The 17,374-nt window shown below is 44.3% G+C and overlaps 1 protein-coding gene across 7 annotated transcripts in view; it reads left to right on the top strand.

Annotated features, from left to right (window-relative positions):
• The window catches only part of LOC117068984 (serine/threonine-protein phosphatase 4 regulatory subunit 1-like), a 93,852-nt gene that overhangs the window by 20,228 nt on the left and 56,250 nt on the right, over nucleotides 1-17,374 (top strand). For 4 of the 7 annotated variants that reach the window (XM_033186862.1, XM_033186865.1, XM_033186864.1 and 1 more), the window contains exon 3: nucleotides 14,206-14,338. The exons of 1 other annotated variant lie outside the window; for it this stretch is intronic. In XM_033186862.1, the coding sequence (XP_033042753.1) occupies nucleotides 14,206-14,338 (133 nt within the window). Of the gene's footprint in view, nucleotides 1-14,205; nucleotides 14,339-17,374 lie in introns of those variants that run through there. 2 more of the 7 variants (XM_033186863.1, XM_033186868.1) reach the window with 2 other exon arrangements.

Below are 17,374 nucleotides of genomic sequence, written 5' to 3'. Positions count from 1 at the left end.
ACGGTATCCTCTTAGTACGTTGGCTTGGGGCTCCTGCACTTTGTGTGTAGTGTAAATTTGGACTCGACACTCACAGGCTGTGCAGGCCTGTGGTTCTGATTTCTCACAAGTGACCACCCTTCTCCTATTCCTCCTTCCTCCTACTCCCACCCTCACTGTAGTTCCCTTTCCACAGCTGTCTTATACTGGGGCCTTGATTTCAAATCACTCTCCATAGCTTTTCTCCCCATGTGGGCATCAGAAATCCAGTCACAGGGACCTGTATGTAGGTCTTCAGTGTTGGCGATGGAGTGTCAACCTTTGCCAACGGGTATCACTTTGATTTCTGTCTTCCTTTCTAGCCCTGGGAATGTCCTTCCTTCCTCTTGCCTTCCTGCTTTTCTATGTTTTAAAAAAATTTGTTGCAATTCCTGTGTGTGTGTGTGTGTGTGTGTGTCTGAGAGAGAGAGAGAGAGAGAGATAGAGTTCCATTCTCTTCAACTCCACTGTCATGTTCTTGGAGATCTCAGCCCCTGGGACTTGAACCTAGTTGTCCAAAGTCCATGCTCCTCCTGGATACTACACTGGGTTAGGGCAGTGACTGTGGGGAGGGAAACTGGGGACTGATGTTAGAATAGAAATCAGAATGTCAGTTTATTATTTGTTATGGTTGGGATAAATATTTGCCTGGAAGGCTGATGTTCAGGTTCATAGGTCAGTAGCATCCCACTGGACAAAGTCTGGAGTAGGAAGTTGACAGTGCTTTCCCAGCACTGTTGAGGAGCAAGTAGGACCTCAGTCACAAATATCAATCTTCTGGCAGTTTTAAGGTATATTCTTGGACATCTTTACAGTGAAAGGAAGGTGTCCCTAAAGGCCATGCAGCTCCCTGTAGTCTCATCACTGCTGCTAAGAGTTATGAGTTCTCTAGCATTCTCTGGATCTTAATTGGGGTTTTCAAGGAAATTAAGATCACAAGGTTACTTCCTTTTTTTTTTTTTTTGAGGCGGAGTCTCGCTCTGTCGCCCAGACTGGAGTGCAGTGGCCAGATCTCAGCTCACTGCCAGCTCCGCCTCCTGGGTTTACACCTTTCTCCTGCCTCAGCCTCCCGAGTAGCTGGGACTACAGGCGCCCGCCACCTCGCCCGGCTAGTTTTTGTATTTTTAGTAGAGACGGGGTTTCACCATGTTAGCCAGGATGGTCTCGATCTCCTGACCTCGTGATCCGCCCGTCTCGGCCTCCCAAAGTGCTGGGATTACAGGCTTGAGCCACCGCGCCCGGCCGAGATCACAAGGTTACTTCCTAAATGTTCAATCAGAACAAAGGGAGTTTGATATTCTTAAGGGTTGATTTTATCACAGCAATGCCAGCAACTTGCCAAGCAGATTCACTGTAGCCTCCACAAAACCCAGCTCAGAATGGGTAGAAGAATAGACAGCTGTTACAACTTCTGCTCATCTTTGTTTTTTTTTTTAGAGTCACTTTTATTGGTGTATAATTTACATACAATGAAATTCACCAGTTTAATTTGTTAAGCCGAGTCTTAACAAATAGGATTGTGTGACCACAACCATGCAGCCATAATCAGGATAAAATACTTTCCCAGCCCCTCCAAAAATTCCTTGTGCCCCTTTGCCAGCACATGTTCCTCACCGTGAGCCCAGGAAACCACTGATCTGCTAAACAGACTGTATTTTTGTCTTTTCTAGAATACAGTAGAATATTAGTAGAATTATGCAATATGAAATCTTTTATGTTGAGTTTCTTCCATTTGGCATGATGCTTTTGAGATACACCTGTGTTGGTAGATGTTAGCAATTCATTCCTTTTTATTGCTGAGAAGCATTGCATTATATGGATGTATAACAATTTATTTATCCACTTAACAGTTGATGGGTTTGTTTATTTCCAGTTTTTGGCTATTGTGAATAAAGCTGCTATGAACATACAAGTACAAATCCTTGTGTAAACATGTTTTAATTTCTCTTGGGTAAATACCTACGGAGTGTGGGATTTACTGGGTCACATATAAATATATTTATTTTTTAAAGAAACTGCCAAACTCTTTAGTGGCTATACCATTTTGCATTTCCCCCAGCAACGTATGAGACATCCAGTTTTTCCATATTCTTGCTGAGATATTTGATAGTTAAAAAAAAAATTCAGCCTACCTAGTGCGTGTGTAGTGTTATCTCATTGTGGTTTTGACATTTGCCTAATTACTAATGATGTTGTACATCTTTTCCTGTGCTTAACGACACACTTGTATATTTTTTTTTGGTGAGACTCAAGTCTTGTACGTATTATTGAAATCAGACTCTAAGAATTTTTTTAGTGTTTTCTGGATACAAATTCTTTATCAGATACATGTTTTACGAATGTATTCTTCTCAGTGGCTCGGTGTTCCATTTTCTTCTTTCTAAGAACAAAAGTTTTCCGTTTTGATGAAATGTAATTCATTAGTGATTTGTTTTTCTAAGACCACCAGAGTGGGCACAAAAGAACCAGTGACTAGGCAAGTGTAGGAGCAAAACTGCAAGTCTATTTTGGTCACCTAAGGTGTGGGGAAGAGGTCTGTAGGCCTCCGGCAAAGAAGGCCGACAGAGTCCCCCGGTGGGCTCTCGGACGGAGTTCCTGCAGTCCTGACATCCCAACAGGAGTGGAGGACTGAGGCAGGCCGCGCGTGGCGTCCCTCCAGAGCGGCTTTTCTAGGAGTGGGAGGGCAATAGGTGGGGCACGGGCGTGTCGGGGGGGCGTTCCACAGGTGCGACCAGGTAAATGTTGGTCTCTTCGGATTGACGTCACCTGGCGCATGCCCAGTTGGTCTGCACGTTCCCGGGTCGCCGGCTGCATTTTCGCGCGGGAAAAGTTGGGGGGGGGGATGAAGAACCCGGAAGTGCACCATCTTGCCTCCGTTCATCCAAACAGTCCAACCTTTTATTGGTAATAGTGATAAGGGGCGCGGTGGTCTGTCTGGCTACTTCCTGCTATTAAGGGGCGTTGTTAAGGTCGGGGCCTATGGTTGGTATTTGGACGTACGGATGAAGAATAAAATAAGGCACAGTATTAGTATAGGAATGAGGAATGGAAGCATTTGTTGGAATAGGGGCAAAACCCAGAAGGAAGGTCCCAGCAAGGTTGAGGAGTATGAGATAGTTAAGAAAATTTAGTAAGTTTGAGGCGAGTGGGGGAAAGCCAAACTGATTTCCACTGATTGCTTTCGGTAGGGGCCCTTTTTAGCTGGGAATGAGGAACGAGTGCGCAGAGTGGTTGTTGGCCAGGCAGCAATTAAGGAGTGGAGTTTTTGTGGAGTGGATGGCTTTCCGCTTACTCCTACTACAGAGATATTGGATGGAAGGCTAGGTCCAGAGAAGGACGGCAAAACAGAATAGGTAGCCTCACTATCTATTAAAAAATTAATTGTCTTACCCGCTACCAGAAGAGTTACCCGTGGCTCGGCGAGGGTGATGGGGGTCCCCGAGTCTCGGCACCTTCGGTTGTCGTTGTCGTCCAGATGTAGGAGCTGGAAGGAGCTCCCAGGATCCTGGGAAAGGGGGTCACGTGGAGACGCAGCACCTGTTCTCAGGGTGGGGCAATGAGACTTCCAGTGTCCTCCCTGCTGGCAAGCAGGGCAGGGGGTTGCTGGTGGACGAGGGTTAGGACATTCACTGGCCCAATGTCCTGATGCCTTGCACTTATAGCAAGGCTGCGTTGGGGCTCGGGGACCTTGCGGACACCTGTTGGCATAGTATCCTGCCTTGCCACACTTAGAGCAGGCTCCTTTCGTGGCCTTGGAGTCTGCGGGGTGTGTACTCTCTGGCCTGGGGTTACGACTGGGCTGTAAAGCCGCTGCTAGGAGCTGTAACTTCTGTTTGAGGCGAGCCTGCCGTCTCCTCTCTGGAGTTATAGACCTTAATGGCTAATTTAACCAGGTCTTGTATTGGTGTCTGAGGACCATCCTATACCTTTGAAGTTTTTTACGAATGTCAGGAGCTGATTGAGAAATGAAATAAGACACCAAAATGGTGGCCCCTGTGGGGGAGGCCGGATCTAACCGGGTATACTGGGTTAGAACCTCAGTCAGTTTAGGGTAGAGGTTAGGATAACCTGGAGGTTATGCCAAGTTAAGTCATAGGCCTGACAAAGGTATCTAAATTTCTTTATGTAGATGGTGGGATTAGCTGAGAAATCACCTAAACGCTTCTCAATTTTGGAAAGATCGGCCAATGAAAAAGGGACATGTACTGTGACTACCCCCTCCGCCCCAGCCACCTCTCGCAAAGGTGCTAACACTGTAGGAGGGTGTGGGCAGAGAGAGGGGACTCAAGACAGCCAGTTGGGGGCCCCGAAGGAGGCATGGGACTGAGTGGGTTACTAGTAGGTAAGGAAGAGGAAGGAGGAGGAGTCTGGGCAGGAAGGGAGGGGTTGGAGAGAGCGGGGAGAGAAGGAGGAGTATAGGGACGAGAGCTTAAGGCCCAAAAGCCTTGTACGTAATTAATTTAAGACCACTTGCCTAGCCACTGGCAGAAATTGCTGAGGTCGATCAGGCCACAGTGGAAAGGAAAATTAACCGCTTCCTCCTAAGGTCTTGTTCGAGCTGTAAGGTTTTTAAATTGGCTAGGAGGCACCCTAAGGGGGTGCTCTTTGGAAATTTGGACTGGGGCGTTTCCCGTTTGTTTCCTCTTTACCGACACAATGGACACAATGGAAATGGAAATGGATCCCTGCCTGGCTTCAAAGCGTCCTTTGGAACCAGCAGAGACAGACTGGAGGCTCATGGAGCCAAAGTGGAGATTACCTTCAGGCGGACGTCTCCGTCCTGAACGGGTCTCCCGAGCCACATGGTGGCTCCAAATGGACCTCGGACCTGCGCAGGATTTTGGCCGAGGGAGGTAAAGAGGAGACAAGGGCACTTACCCCAGAGAGTGAGGGAAGCGGGTCTCAGGTCCTGGTCCATCTGCGGCGTGGAACGAGGAGGAGGAGGCGGCTCCCCAGACCCTGGGAGCCCTGAGGAGGGGTCTCCTCCCGGGTTCGGCACCAACTGATTTGTTTTTCTAAGACCACCAGAGCGGGCACAAAAGAACCAGTGACTAGGCAAGTGTAGGAGCAAAACTGCAAGTCTATTTTGGTCACCTAAGGTGTGGGGAAGAGGTCTGTCGGCCTCCGGCAAAGAAGGCCGACAGAGTCCCCCGGTAGGGCTCTCGGACGGAGTTCCTGCAGTCCTGACATCCCGACAGGAGTGGAGGACTGAAGCAGGCCTCCCGTGGCGTCCCTCTGGGAGCGGCTTTTCTAGGAGTGGGAGGGCAATAGGCGGGGCACGGGCGTGTCGGGGGGCGTTCCACAGGTGCGACCAGGTAAATGTTGGTCTCTTCGGATTGACGTCACCTGGCGCATGCCCAGTTGGTCTGCACCTTCCCGGGTGGCTGGCTGCATTTTCGCGCGTGCGGGAAAAGTTGGGGGGGGGGGGGGGGGGGGAAATGAAGAACCCGGAAGTGCACCATCTTGCCTCCGTTCATCCAAACAATTAGTATCTTCTGTTATGTTTTGTGTACTCTAGGAAATCTTCGCTTTGCTCAAGAGCACAAATATTTTCCTATGTTTTCTTCTGTGAGTTCTAATGTTTTATGTTTTGAATTCATGTCTATGACAGATTTTGAGTTAATTATTTTATGTGACAGAAGGACCAACGTTCATTTTCCCCACGTTTATTCTGTTACTCTAATACTCTTTGGAAGATTATCCCTTCCCCATTGAATAACCATGGCACCTTTGTAAAAAATGAATTAAACTTAGATTTTATATCTCTTAATGGATTTTGTCTTATGTTCCATTAATATGTGTGTTTATCCTTAAGCTGATATCGTAATGTCGTGATAGTAAGTCTTGAAGTCAAAAACTGTGAATGTTTCTGCTTTATTTTTCTTTTTTCTTTCCTTCCTTTTTTTTTTTTTTTTTTTTTTGAGATGGAGTCTTGCTCTCTCGCCCAGGCTGGAGTGCAGTGGCCAGATCTCAGCTCACTGCAAGCTCCGCCTCCCAGGTTTACGCCATTCTCCTGCCTCAGCCTCCCGAGTAGCTGGGACTACAGGCACCCGCCACCTTGCCGGGCTAGTTTTTTGTATTTTTTTGGTAGAGACGGGGTTTCACCGTGTTCGCCAGGATGGTCTCGATCTCCTGACCTCGTGATCCGCCCGTCTGAGCCTCCCAAAGTGCTGGGATTACAGGCTTGAGCCACCGCGCCCGGCCTTATTTTTCTTTTTCAAAATTGTTTTGGCATTGTAGGTCCTTTAAATTTCCATATGAATTTAGAATCAGCTTTTTGATTTCTACAAACTTAAGTGCTAGGCTTTTGATTGGGGTAACATGGGATTTATATGTAAATTGAGGATAATCCACATAACAATATTGAGTCTTCTGGTTTCTGAAAGTGGGATAACTGTTTTCAACGTTCTTTTAAGATTTTTCTCATAGGATTTTGTTAAATTTATCCCTAAGAATTTCGTATTTTTGATGCTATCATGATGGTATCCTTAAAATTTCATGTTTTCTTTTGAGAAATGTCTGTTCATATTTTTGCCCATTTTAAAATTGGATTATTTGTTTATTTTCCCATTGAATTTGAATTCCGTATGTATTCTGGTTGTTAACCCCTTCAGATGAGTAGTTGCAAACGTTTTCTCCCATTCGGTGGGCTGTCTTCTTCACTTTGTTGTTTCCTTTTCATGTGGAAGCTTTTCAGCTTGATGTTACCCCTTTTAGCCATTTTTGCTGTGGCCGCCTGGCTTCTGAGGTCTTACTCAAGAAATCTTTGCCCAGACCAATAGTGTCCTGGAGCATTTCCCCAGTGTTTTCTTCTGGTAGTTTCATTGTTTTAGATCTTAGATTTAGGTCTTTAATCCTTTCTGATTCGATTTTTGTGTTTGGTGAGGTAGGGGTCTAGTTTCATTCTTCTGCATATGGATTTCCAGTGTTTCCAGCACCATTACTGAAGAGACTGTCCTTTCCCCAGTGTGTACGTGGGGCCTTTGTTGAAAATTAGTTGACTGTAAATGTGTGGGTTTACTTCTGGGTTTTCTATTCTGCTCCATTGGTCTATATGTCTGTTTTTATGACAGTACCATGCTGTTTTGGTTACTAGCATTGCAGTACATTTTGAGTCAGGTAACGTGATGCCTCCAGCTTTCTTCTTTTTGCTCAGTATTGCTTTGGGTATTCTGGGGCTTTCTGATTCCATATAAATTTTAGGATTTTTTTTTTTTTTTTTTAGTTCTGGGAAGAATGTCATTGTTATTTTCATAGGGATTACATTGAATCTGTAGATTGCTTTGGGTAGTATACAACTGTTTTTTGTGTATTTACTTGTATCCTATATATAATCTTACAAAACTCACTTATTCTAGTTATTTTGTAAGTTCATTGGGATCTTCTATATGGACAGTCATGTTGTTTGTGAATAAAGATGGTTTTACTTTTTCCTTTCTAATCGGAATGCCTTTTATTTTGTTTTCTTGCCTTATTGCTATTTTACTTCTACATATGCTAGTAGCCTCACTGCATTGCCATTGTTTTCATTTTAGTAGTCAATTACCTTTTAAAGAGATGTTTTTAAATGAAAAAAAAGAAAAGAAACCAGCATTGCTTATATTTATTTACATATTTGCCATTCCTGGTCTTCCTCTTATATTTGTGTGGCTTCAGATCATATGTGTTCTTTCTGAAGAACTAGCTTTAGCATTACTTGTAGTACATATCTGCTGGCAATGCGTTTTGTTCAGCTTTTCAAAAGAAAGCTAGAGTGTATATATTAACATCAGACACGGTAAGCTTTAGAAAAGGAGAATATTGCTAGGGAAAAAAGGGACATTGTACAGTGTTAAGAAATCAGGCCAGGAGTGGTGGCTCACACGTGTAATCCTAGCACTTCGGGAGGCCAAGGCAGGCGGATCACTTGGTCAGGAGATTGAGATCATCCTGGCCAAAATGGTGAAATCCCATCTCCACTAAAAAAAATACAAAAAATTAGCCGGGCGTGGTGGTGGGCACCCAGCTACTCGGGAGGCTGAGGCAGGAGAATGGCGTGAACCTGGGAGGCAGAGCTTTCAGTGAGCCGAGATAGTGCCACTGCATTCCAGCCTGGGGGACAGAGTGAGACTCTACCTCAAAAAAAAAAAAAAAAAAATTCTTGGTTAATGGTTTTTTCTTTTAGTATTTTAAACATATCTGTATTAGTCAAGGTTCCCTAGAGGGACCAAACTAATAGGAGAGATATATATATACACATATATATATATGTATACACACACATACATATGTATATGTATTAACCTACATGATCACAAGGTCCCTCAATAGGCTGTCTGCGAGCTTGAGGAGCAAGGAGAGCCAGTCCGAGTCTCAAAACTGAAGAACTTGGAGTCTGATGTTTGAGAGCAGGTAGCGTCCAGCACAGGAGAAAGATGTAGGCTGGGAGGCTAGGCCAGTCTTTCCTTTTCATGTTTTTCTGCCTGCTTTATATTCGGTGGGAGCTGATTAGATTGTGCCCACCAGATTAAGGGTGGGTCTGCCTTCCCCAGCCCACTGACTCAAATGTTAATCTCCTTTGACAACACCCTCACAGACACACCCAGGATCAGTACTTTGCATCCTTCAATCAGGTTGATACTCAGTATTAACCGTCACAATGTCTTTCCATTTTCTTCTTCATTGCATGGTTTTTGATGAGAAAAGTTGTTGTTCTTTCTTTGTTTCTGCATTTTTATGTAATGTGTCTTTTTTCTTGGACTAGTTTTAAGGGTTTTTTTCTTACATATATGATTATTACTTGTCAATTAAAAATAAAACAATTAAAAATATTTTTCTTTATCATTGGTTTTTACCGATTGATTATGATGTGCCCTGTGTGATAGTTCATTATGTATATTTTGCTTGGATTTGTTAAGTTTCCTGAATCTGTAGGGTTATAGGTTTTACCAAATTTTAAAAAATTACATCGATTCTTCTTCTCATCTCTTTTATGTTTTTTTCTCTCTCTCTTTTTCTTCTTTTGAGACTCCACTTACACATATGTCAGGTCCTTCTTTAGCCATCTTGGCTGGAAACTGAAGTCTTTCTCTTTTCCCGCCAATTACCTCAGAGACCATAACTCTTCCCTTTGGCTTTGTTGTTCTTGTAGCCTTCATCCGAGTTGGTTTTTCTGCCTGTCTGTTGAAAGAACACTGGCCTGGCGTGCAGAACCTTCAAGTTCTAAGAATCCCAGCGATGCTGTTGTCTTTTGGGGTAATATCTCTTTACCTGTCTATAACATGAGAGTTTATCAAGGCATGTTCTAAGGTTTCTTCTTCTTTGTGATTCTGTTTTATAACATTCTTTTTAAAAAAATATTTGTTTTTATTCACGGAATTTTCTTTTGGTGGGGTCATTCCTTTAGTTAACTACTTGCTGTGGAGCACCTGCTGCAGGTCTGAGACAGCACAGGGCCCTGGAGCCACAGGGCCTCTCGCAGCCCCAGGGCAGCTGGGAGGTGGCCTGACAGGGTCTGGAAGGAAGGAGAGGCTGTCGGGAGCCCGGCCTCCTGGGGGGTGGGGAGGGCGTTTTGGACACTGACACCCAAGCTCAGGTGGGAGGGAGGGTGTGAGAAGTGGGAGTCCCAGGCAGTGGACAGCAGATACAAAGTCACCGAGATGAAGGTTCTTGGTGCTTTTGCAGGACTAAGGGAAGGACTCTGCACCTGAGGCTCGGAGCAGAAGTTAGGAGGGGTTTCTTTGAAAATTGAAATTAAAGTGTAGGTTTCCTCTCTAGCAGTATAGATCAATGCAGTGTCTGGATTCTGACCAAGTTCAAATTCTGACTCTGCCACTCTATGGGTAGCAATTTTCATAACTTCTCTGAGCTTCTTTTTTTTTTCTAATTTTTTTTTGAGACAGAGTCTCACTCTGTCACCCAGGCTGGAATGCCATGCTTGTGATCATAGTTCACTACATCCTTGACCTCCTGGGCTCAGATGATCCTCCCTCCTCAGCCTCCTGAGTAGCTGGGACCACGGGCACACACCATCACAACCACTAAATTTTTATATTTTTCTTAGAGGCAAAATCTTGCTTTCTTCCCCAGGCTGATCCCCAACTACTGGGCCCAAGCAATCTTACCACCTCAGCCTCCCAGAGTGCTGGGATTACAGGCGTGAGCCACCTTACCTGGTCTCTTTTTTATTTTTTTAATGGGATTAATATGGTTTTTATCAAGATTTAACAAACTACTGCTACTACACGGAAAGCTCTTAGCACAGTTTCTTTATAGAAGTAACCAAGAAGGATAAATTGTTATTCATTATTTTATGGCTTATACATAGCTTTTATTTCCTTGTTGATAGTATAGTCTTATATAGTTAATGTGGTAGGATCATTAATATTCTCCAGTAACATCTATTCTTTGGTAGAACTAATTGCTAAGTTCGTTAGTTGTCTGACTAAAGACAGTGTTTTGAAGAGTGTCTGGCTATTTTCTATTACTTTAAAACACCATGTTCTCAACCCATAAAATACACAGTGGTCCTCAGAAGATCTTTTGAAACCCATGATCCTGTATGAAAAGTATTGAATGTATTAGACTGTAGATATCTCCAAGTTCCAAAACTGTTACCCCAAAGCTTGGGAACTACTGCTTTAAACTTAATGTTTTCAAGTCCGTTCCAACCTGGGCCTGCAGATGCTGTATAACTATCTGTGGGATCGAGGCTGCCGATTCCTTCTGGACTCTGAGGTGCTTGAAAATAGCTCATATGCAGTGACTCTGGTCATTGGGCTTGGCTATGACCCAGTGTGGACCTGTTCATCCAAGACAGCTATTGTGCACAGAAATGGCATATTTGATTATGTCATACATATTTTTTCTGTAACTGTATAATTCTTTATTAACATTCTCCGAGTAGCTGTTATACAATGTAAATTTTTAATAAGCTCATATTGTTAGCCTAAAAGAATTAGTTGGGGGAAAATGTGGTTCATGTTCAAAGAAAAGTAAGTACTAGGCACAAACTTGTCATCTCTAGATTGAACCCTTTTCCATTACTGCCTGCATTGACTTCGGTTTTTCTACCTGCCTGTAGGACTCCTCTACTTTTTCATACCAGTTTTCAGGGCGAGGGGTAGGAGGGATGCATTTCCACCTCTAGAGCAGGTGCCGATTAACCTTTCTGGAACTAACTATTGAGGCTGTTACTTTGCCAAAATTAGCCTCAGGGAAGTCCTCAGTAGCCTGTTTCTTTATCTTTATTTTCCTAGGTTAGCAATGGAAAGATTAGGTGGGGGAGTGGGAGAAGGGAGGGCTCTGCCAGGTGTGTTTCTCTTACCTGGGCACAAACTCTGCCAGGCTATCTTTGAAATAGCAAGAGTCCTCTTGATAATTAGCTCTCAACTCCAGGCAGTTCCCTCCCTGCCTTATCCTTTCAGTGATGGCCTCTTTTCTAGCAGGAATGGGAGGAGAAGATAACTGCTTAATAGAAAAAGTTGGCCATATCAGGGATTCTTAAAAAAAGATAGTCATATATATATATTTTTTCTTTTTGAGATGAAGTCTTGCTCCATCACCCAGGCTGGGTATAGTGGCGTGATCTTGCCTCACTGCAACCTCCACCTCCCAGCTTCAAGCTATTCTCTGCCTCAGCCTCCCAGATAGCTGGGATTACAGGCATATGCCACCACACCTGGGTAATTTTTGTATTTTAGTTGAGATGGAGTTTCATCATGTTGGCCAGGCTGGTCTTGAACTCCTGGCCTTAAGTGATCCACCCGCCTCAGCCTCCCAAAGTGCTGGGATTGCAGGCGTGAGCCACCGCACCTGGCCAAGATGGCTACATTTCTAAAACTTCTAATTTTAATCAAATAATGGATTAAATCAAATAAACATGGATTATTCATAGGCTGACCTGGTGATCTGAGCCAAGGCCTTGCCTTGCTTGGCACATGGAACCTCTGCCTTCATCCATAGATCACACTTGTAAGGCCTCGTCTACATTTCCAGGTTCACTGTCTTATGTAGAGTGAGAAGACTTATATGTCAGGCAATGCAAATGTAAGCCCTTGTCATTTTTTACAGTGTGTTTACAGTATTTTCTGCTTGTTTTATCTACTCCTAATTTGACAGCTGTATTTTAATAACTCATTTTTATTGAATCTTTCTGAAGAATTCAAACTAACATTCAGAAATAATAGCACAGGACCTGACTCTTAGTAAGCAGATAACTCCTGTTGGGAATAGCTGTGCACAAGCCTCCTTCTGGATAGGGCAAACTGGGAGAGTGACTGAGGAAACGTTGCCTAACTTCTTTAGGTATTGGTTTGCTCATCGGTAAAATGAGGATAAGAATCTTACTTGGTTGAGTTGGTGTGGGAACTGAATCATATGTGAAAGCTACTTCCCTGTCCCTGGCCTGTTATAAGAACTCAAAAAAGGTAGCTATTATTTTTATTATCAATATCATCCCAACAATTCCCCTTACCACTGTTATTCCTAGAGAGTAGCCTCTTCGCTCTGAGTGTTCATTAAGCCCTGGGATTAGTCAGTGTGTTTTACAGAGTGGATGGAAAGATTAAGTTAATTCAGTGGTTGATGTTGTTGGAGACCATTCTTGGTAAAATGCATACTCTTAAAGTGAATTTACTCATTATGCATTTAGTAATGTGTCAGGGCACATAGTAGGTGTTCATTAAACACATAATGAATAAATTTACTTTTAAGACTATGCATTTTACCAAGCCTATGTGCTAGGCTTGGAGAATCCAACAGTAACTGGACACAGTTTTGCCCTCAGGAACGTTTATTGTGTAAGGACTTCTTGCAGACAAACAGTGAACTTCATGTTGCAGGAGGCTGGCACAGGTTGCCATCACCAGGGCACTTGAGGTATGAGGAGAGTGGGAAGGCAAGCCATTCTAAAGAGGCTGCACCCTAGCTGAGACCTTAGGTCTAAATGGGAGAGAGTAGATAGGGAACAGATCTTCAGAATGCTGTGGGAGATGTGAAACATGGGAGTAAGTGAAGGGAGGTAAACGATGTCAAGGTCGGCCAGATCCTGCAGGTGTTCCCATGCATGGTCCCACTTACTCCAGCATCCTGGTGGCACAAGGGAGGGATCTCATCCCACCCTCAAGATGAGAACACAGAAGTGTGGACAGGTGACGTGACGAACTCTGGCCACACAGCAGTGAGTAGCAGTTGTGGGATTCATCCCATTCCAGGTGTGTTTGACTCCAGAGCCCATGAATTCAACTACCCACTGCACAGGAGGGAAAAGAGCAGGAGAGGAAGAGGGGCTGGACATGGTGGCTCATGCCTGTAATCCCAGCACTTTGGGAGGCCAAGGCAGGTGGATTACCTGAGGTCTGGAGTTCAAGACCAGCTTGGCCAACATGATGAAACCCTGTCTGTACTAAAAATACAAAAAAATTAGCTGGGTGTGATGGCACATGCCTGTAATCCCAGCTACTCGGGGAGCCTGAGGCAGGAGAATCACTTGAACCCGGGAGGCAGAGGTTGCAGTGAGCTGAGATTGGGCCACTGCACTCCAGCCTGCGCAGCAAAGTGAGACTCCATCTCAGAAAAAAAAAAAAAAAAGAGAGGAAGAGGAAGGATGATAATTGGCTCATTTTTGGCCAGAAGGATTTGGAGGAACTTGTTGGATACCTGTGTGGAGAGGTGTGGTTGGGTGTTCTGGGGCCACAGATGTGGATGGATGGGAATGTATGTCATGGCGTCTGTGAGGCTACATGAGTACGTTTAGAACAGATCAGATGTGGAGTGGACTTTCTGTCCGAGTCTTGCTAACAAGGCCAAACTGATTTGTTTTTCCTTCAACTGCTTTAACCTGTTTGCACAGCCCTGCGTGGTGAGCAGGGCTGCTTAAACAGCAGGGCTTTCTTAGAGGTGAGCATCTGCTCCCTTGCTGGGTTCTCCAGTAGAGGAGTGGTTCCCTTCACTCCTGCGTTAGACAGACTGCACTAAAAGAAAGACGTTCGGCTGTTCTTTGTTACTCTAGTACCTATTACTTTTCTTACGGGGTTCTTCAACTGACCGTTTCATTTTGGCTGAATTCTCAATGTTGCGATTCTTAGAGACTTCAGCTGTGAAGGTAGAACGCATGCCACAAGGCCATGTCTTTGCCCAAGTGTGACTTGTCACAGTTGATACGCACTTTTGAGTGTGGGTTCCCCCAACTCCACTCTTCCTTTTTAGATGGATTTGAAGACTATGGTCCAGATTGTGACAACATGAGAGTAACAGCCTTCTTGGACATTCCAGGCCAGGATAACCTGCCTCCACTCACTCGCCTGGAGAAGTATGCTTTCAGTGAGAACACCTTCAATCGGTAAGCCCAACCAGGCCTGTGTATGTTGATAACTCTCTGTTGTGTGCTTTAAGCTGACACTTGGGGCCACTTCTCTGTGACAGCTTCGAGAAGACTTCATGAATGATGAGGTAGGTTGAATACAGATTGTCACCAGGATGCTGGGCTTCTATCTGAATGGTACCATCTTACTAGGCTTTTTCATTATTTTTGCTATTGTTTTGCTGAACACCTGGTAAGCCAGGAAGGAAATGGTGATGAATTTCATGGTGTTTAAGTGATTAGGATTGCTAACTGGGTTTCTTTCACATATGCAGTACTCAGAACTAAGTCACGCATTCCTTAATTGAGAAGCACCAAGAAGCATCAGTTGGAAGCATTGTCTGCCCGCTTTGTTTTTTGACTGCACTGTGCATCAGGGGCTTCGGTGGCAATGTGTCATGCCATGCTCTGTTGTCACTGTGTACCGTGTTCACAGGGTTCGACTCCAGGCCCACATTGGCTCAGCAGATGACCTTGATTCTTAATATCTTGAAGAAAGCAGAAACTAAGGCTTCCCTTTCCATTTACGTGCTACCCAAACTTCTGTGAATCTGAAAGCATTCTCCCCTCCTTTCTCAGCAGAAAGTCTCTCTCCTCCTGTTCTGCCCTATGACGGGCCCTCTCTCCCTGATCCCTCGCCCCCCTCAGGTTTGCCTTCTGTCGTCAGTGTCTCCTGGCCTGTTACAGGTGCCTTTTCACCCCACTTGAAACCCTGGCTTGTCTTGTTCTAAACTATCCTCTGAGGTTTCTTCCCCAGGTAGTCCCTAACTACACCACTTGCCAAGAATTGATGGTACTCACATAGCCTCTTTCCTTACCTTCACTGGCTCTTACTTTTAAAAATTTCATTCTGGCCGGGTGTGGTGGCTCACTCCTGTAACCCCAGCACTTTGGGAGGCAGGAGCGGGCAGATCACGAGGTCAGGAGATCGAGACCATCCTGGCTAACACGGTGAAACCCCGTCTCTACTAAAAATACAAAAAATTAGCCGGGTGCGGTAGCAGGCGCCTGTAGTCCCAGCTACTCAGGAGGCTGAGACAGGAGAATGACGTGAACCCGGGAGGCAGAGCTTGCAGTGAGCCGAGATCACGCCACTGCACTCCAGCTTTGGTGACAGAGCAAGACTCGGTCTCAAAAAAAAAAATTCTATAAAAAAAAGAAAACGAAAAAATAAAAATTACATTCTATGCCAAATATAGGCTAAGCCCTTTCATCTCTTAAATCATAGAAAGCTCACAAGGATGTTGCTGGATGGATCCATTTAATATTGCAGGATGAGTCCATCGTTATTCTCCTTTGATGCTAGGGAATGATGATACCCTGAATGATGTCTTTTTTCTTTTTTGTCTTTCAAGTTTGGCACCTAGCTATCGCCAAATAATGTAATTTAATTTTATTGTTTCTGGACTTTATGTGAAATCATACAGGATACATTACTTTTATGGATTTCACATATATTAATATTTTGAATTTGTTCTTTTCATAATAGGATTCTTGAATATACTGACATTTATCCATCTACTATTGTTAAAGAACTGAAAGCATTTTGACTATTACAGTTTTGCTATGAACAGTCTTGTAGATGTATCTGGGGACACACAAGTATGCATTTCTGTAGGATACGTACCCAGGAAAGAAATACTATGTGGTGGTGTATGTTTATCTTCTGCTTGAGTAGATAACGCCAGTTTTCCAAAGTGGTTGTATCAGTTTATACTCCTACCTTTGCCCCACTTTTTTTTTTTTTTTTTTTTTTTTGAGACGGAGTCTTGCTCCATTCCATTGCTCAGGCTAGAGTGCAGTGGTGCGATCTTGGCTCTGCAACCTCTGCCTCCTGGGTTCAAGCAATTCTCCTGCCTTGGCCTCTCAAGTATCTGGGACTTCAGGTGTATACTACCATGCCTGGCTAAGTTTTATATTTTTAGTAGAGACAGGGTTTCACCACATTGGCCAGGCTGGTCTCAAACTCCTGACTTCAGGTGATCCACCTGCCTCGGCTTCTCAAAGTGCTGGGATTACAGGTGTGAGCCACTATGCCCGGCCTTACCTTTGCCCTACATTTTATCTGCCAATTGATATTGTCAGATTTTTGTATTTTAGCCAGTTTGGTAGTTTGGTAGTGTATATAACGATATCACTTTGTGATTTGAATTTTTATTTTCCTTACTATGTGTTTAAACACTTTTTCATGTTCGTTGAACATCTGTATTTCTGTTTTGTGAAGTGCCTGTTCAAATCTTCGGTTGAATTGGTAGGGAGAGGATGGATTGTTTGTCTTTTTATTATTGATTTGTAGGAGTTCTGTGTATATTCTAGATTTCAAACCTTTATTAATTTTGTATGATAAACATCTTCAACTGGTGGCTTGTGTTTAAACTCTCTTTATGGTGTTCTTCTGGTGACCAGAAGCTATTCATTTTTCTTTTTATTGATTGATTGATTGATTGATTGAGACTTTGGGTAACAAGGTCACAAGTCCACTTGTGCGCAAGTCTTGTGCTAGAGTGCAGTGGTGTAATCATAGCTGGAGTCTCAAACTCCTAGGCTCAAGAGATCCTCCTGCTTCAGCCTCCTGAGTAGCTGCCATGACAGGAGCGTGCCCAGCTACTTTATTTTGCGTAGAGACAGGGTCTCACTATGTTGCCTAGGCTGGTTTCAAAGTCCTGGCCTTGATGGTGTGAGCGCTGCACCAGGCACACAAAGCTATTCAGTTTAATGTGGCTAAATTTATTGGCATTATCCTTTTTTTTTTTTTTTTTTGAGACAGAGTCTCGCTCTGTCGCCCAAGCTGGAGCGCAGTGGCCGGATCTCAGCTCACTGCAAGCTCCGCCTGCCGGGTTTACGCCATTCTCCTGCCTCAGCCTCCCGAGTAGCTGGGACTACAGGCACCCGCCACCTTGCCCGGCTAGTTTTTTGTATTTTTTAGTAGAGACGGGGTTTCACCGTGTTAGCCAGGATGGTCTCGATCTCCTGACCTTGTGATCTGCCCGTCTCGGCCTCCCAAAGTGCTGGGAT

Source organism: Trachypithecus francoisi, unplaced genomic scaffold (genome assembly GCF_009764315.1).
Source record: "Trachypithecus francoisi isolate TF-2019V2 unplaced genomic scaffold, Tfra_2.0 Lachesis_group21, whole genome shotgun sequence".
Taxonomy (NCBI): Eukaryota; Metazoa; Chordata; class Mammalia; order Primates; family Cercopithecidae; genus Trachypithecus; species Trachypithecus francoisi.
Note: the sequence above shows the minus strand (reverse complement) of the source record. Positions and strands in the feature narration are given on the sequence as shown.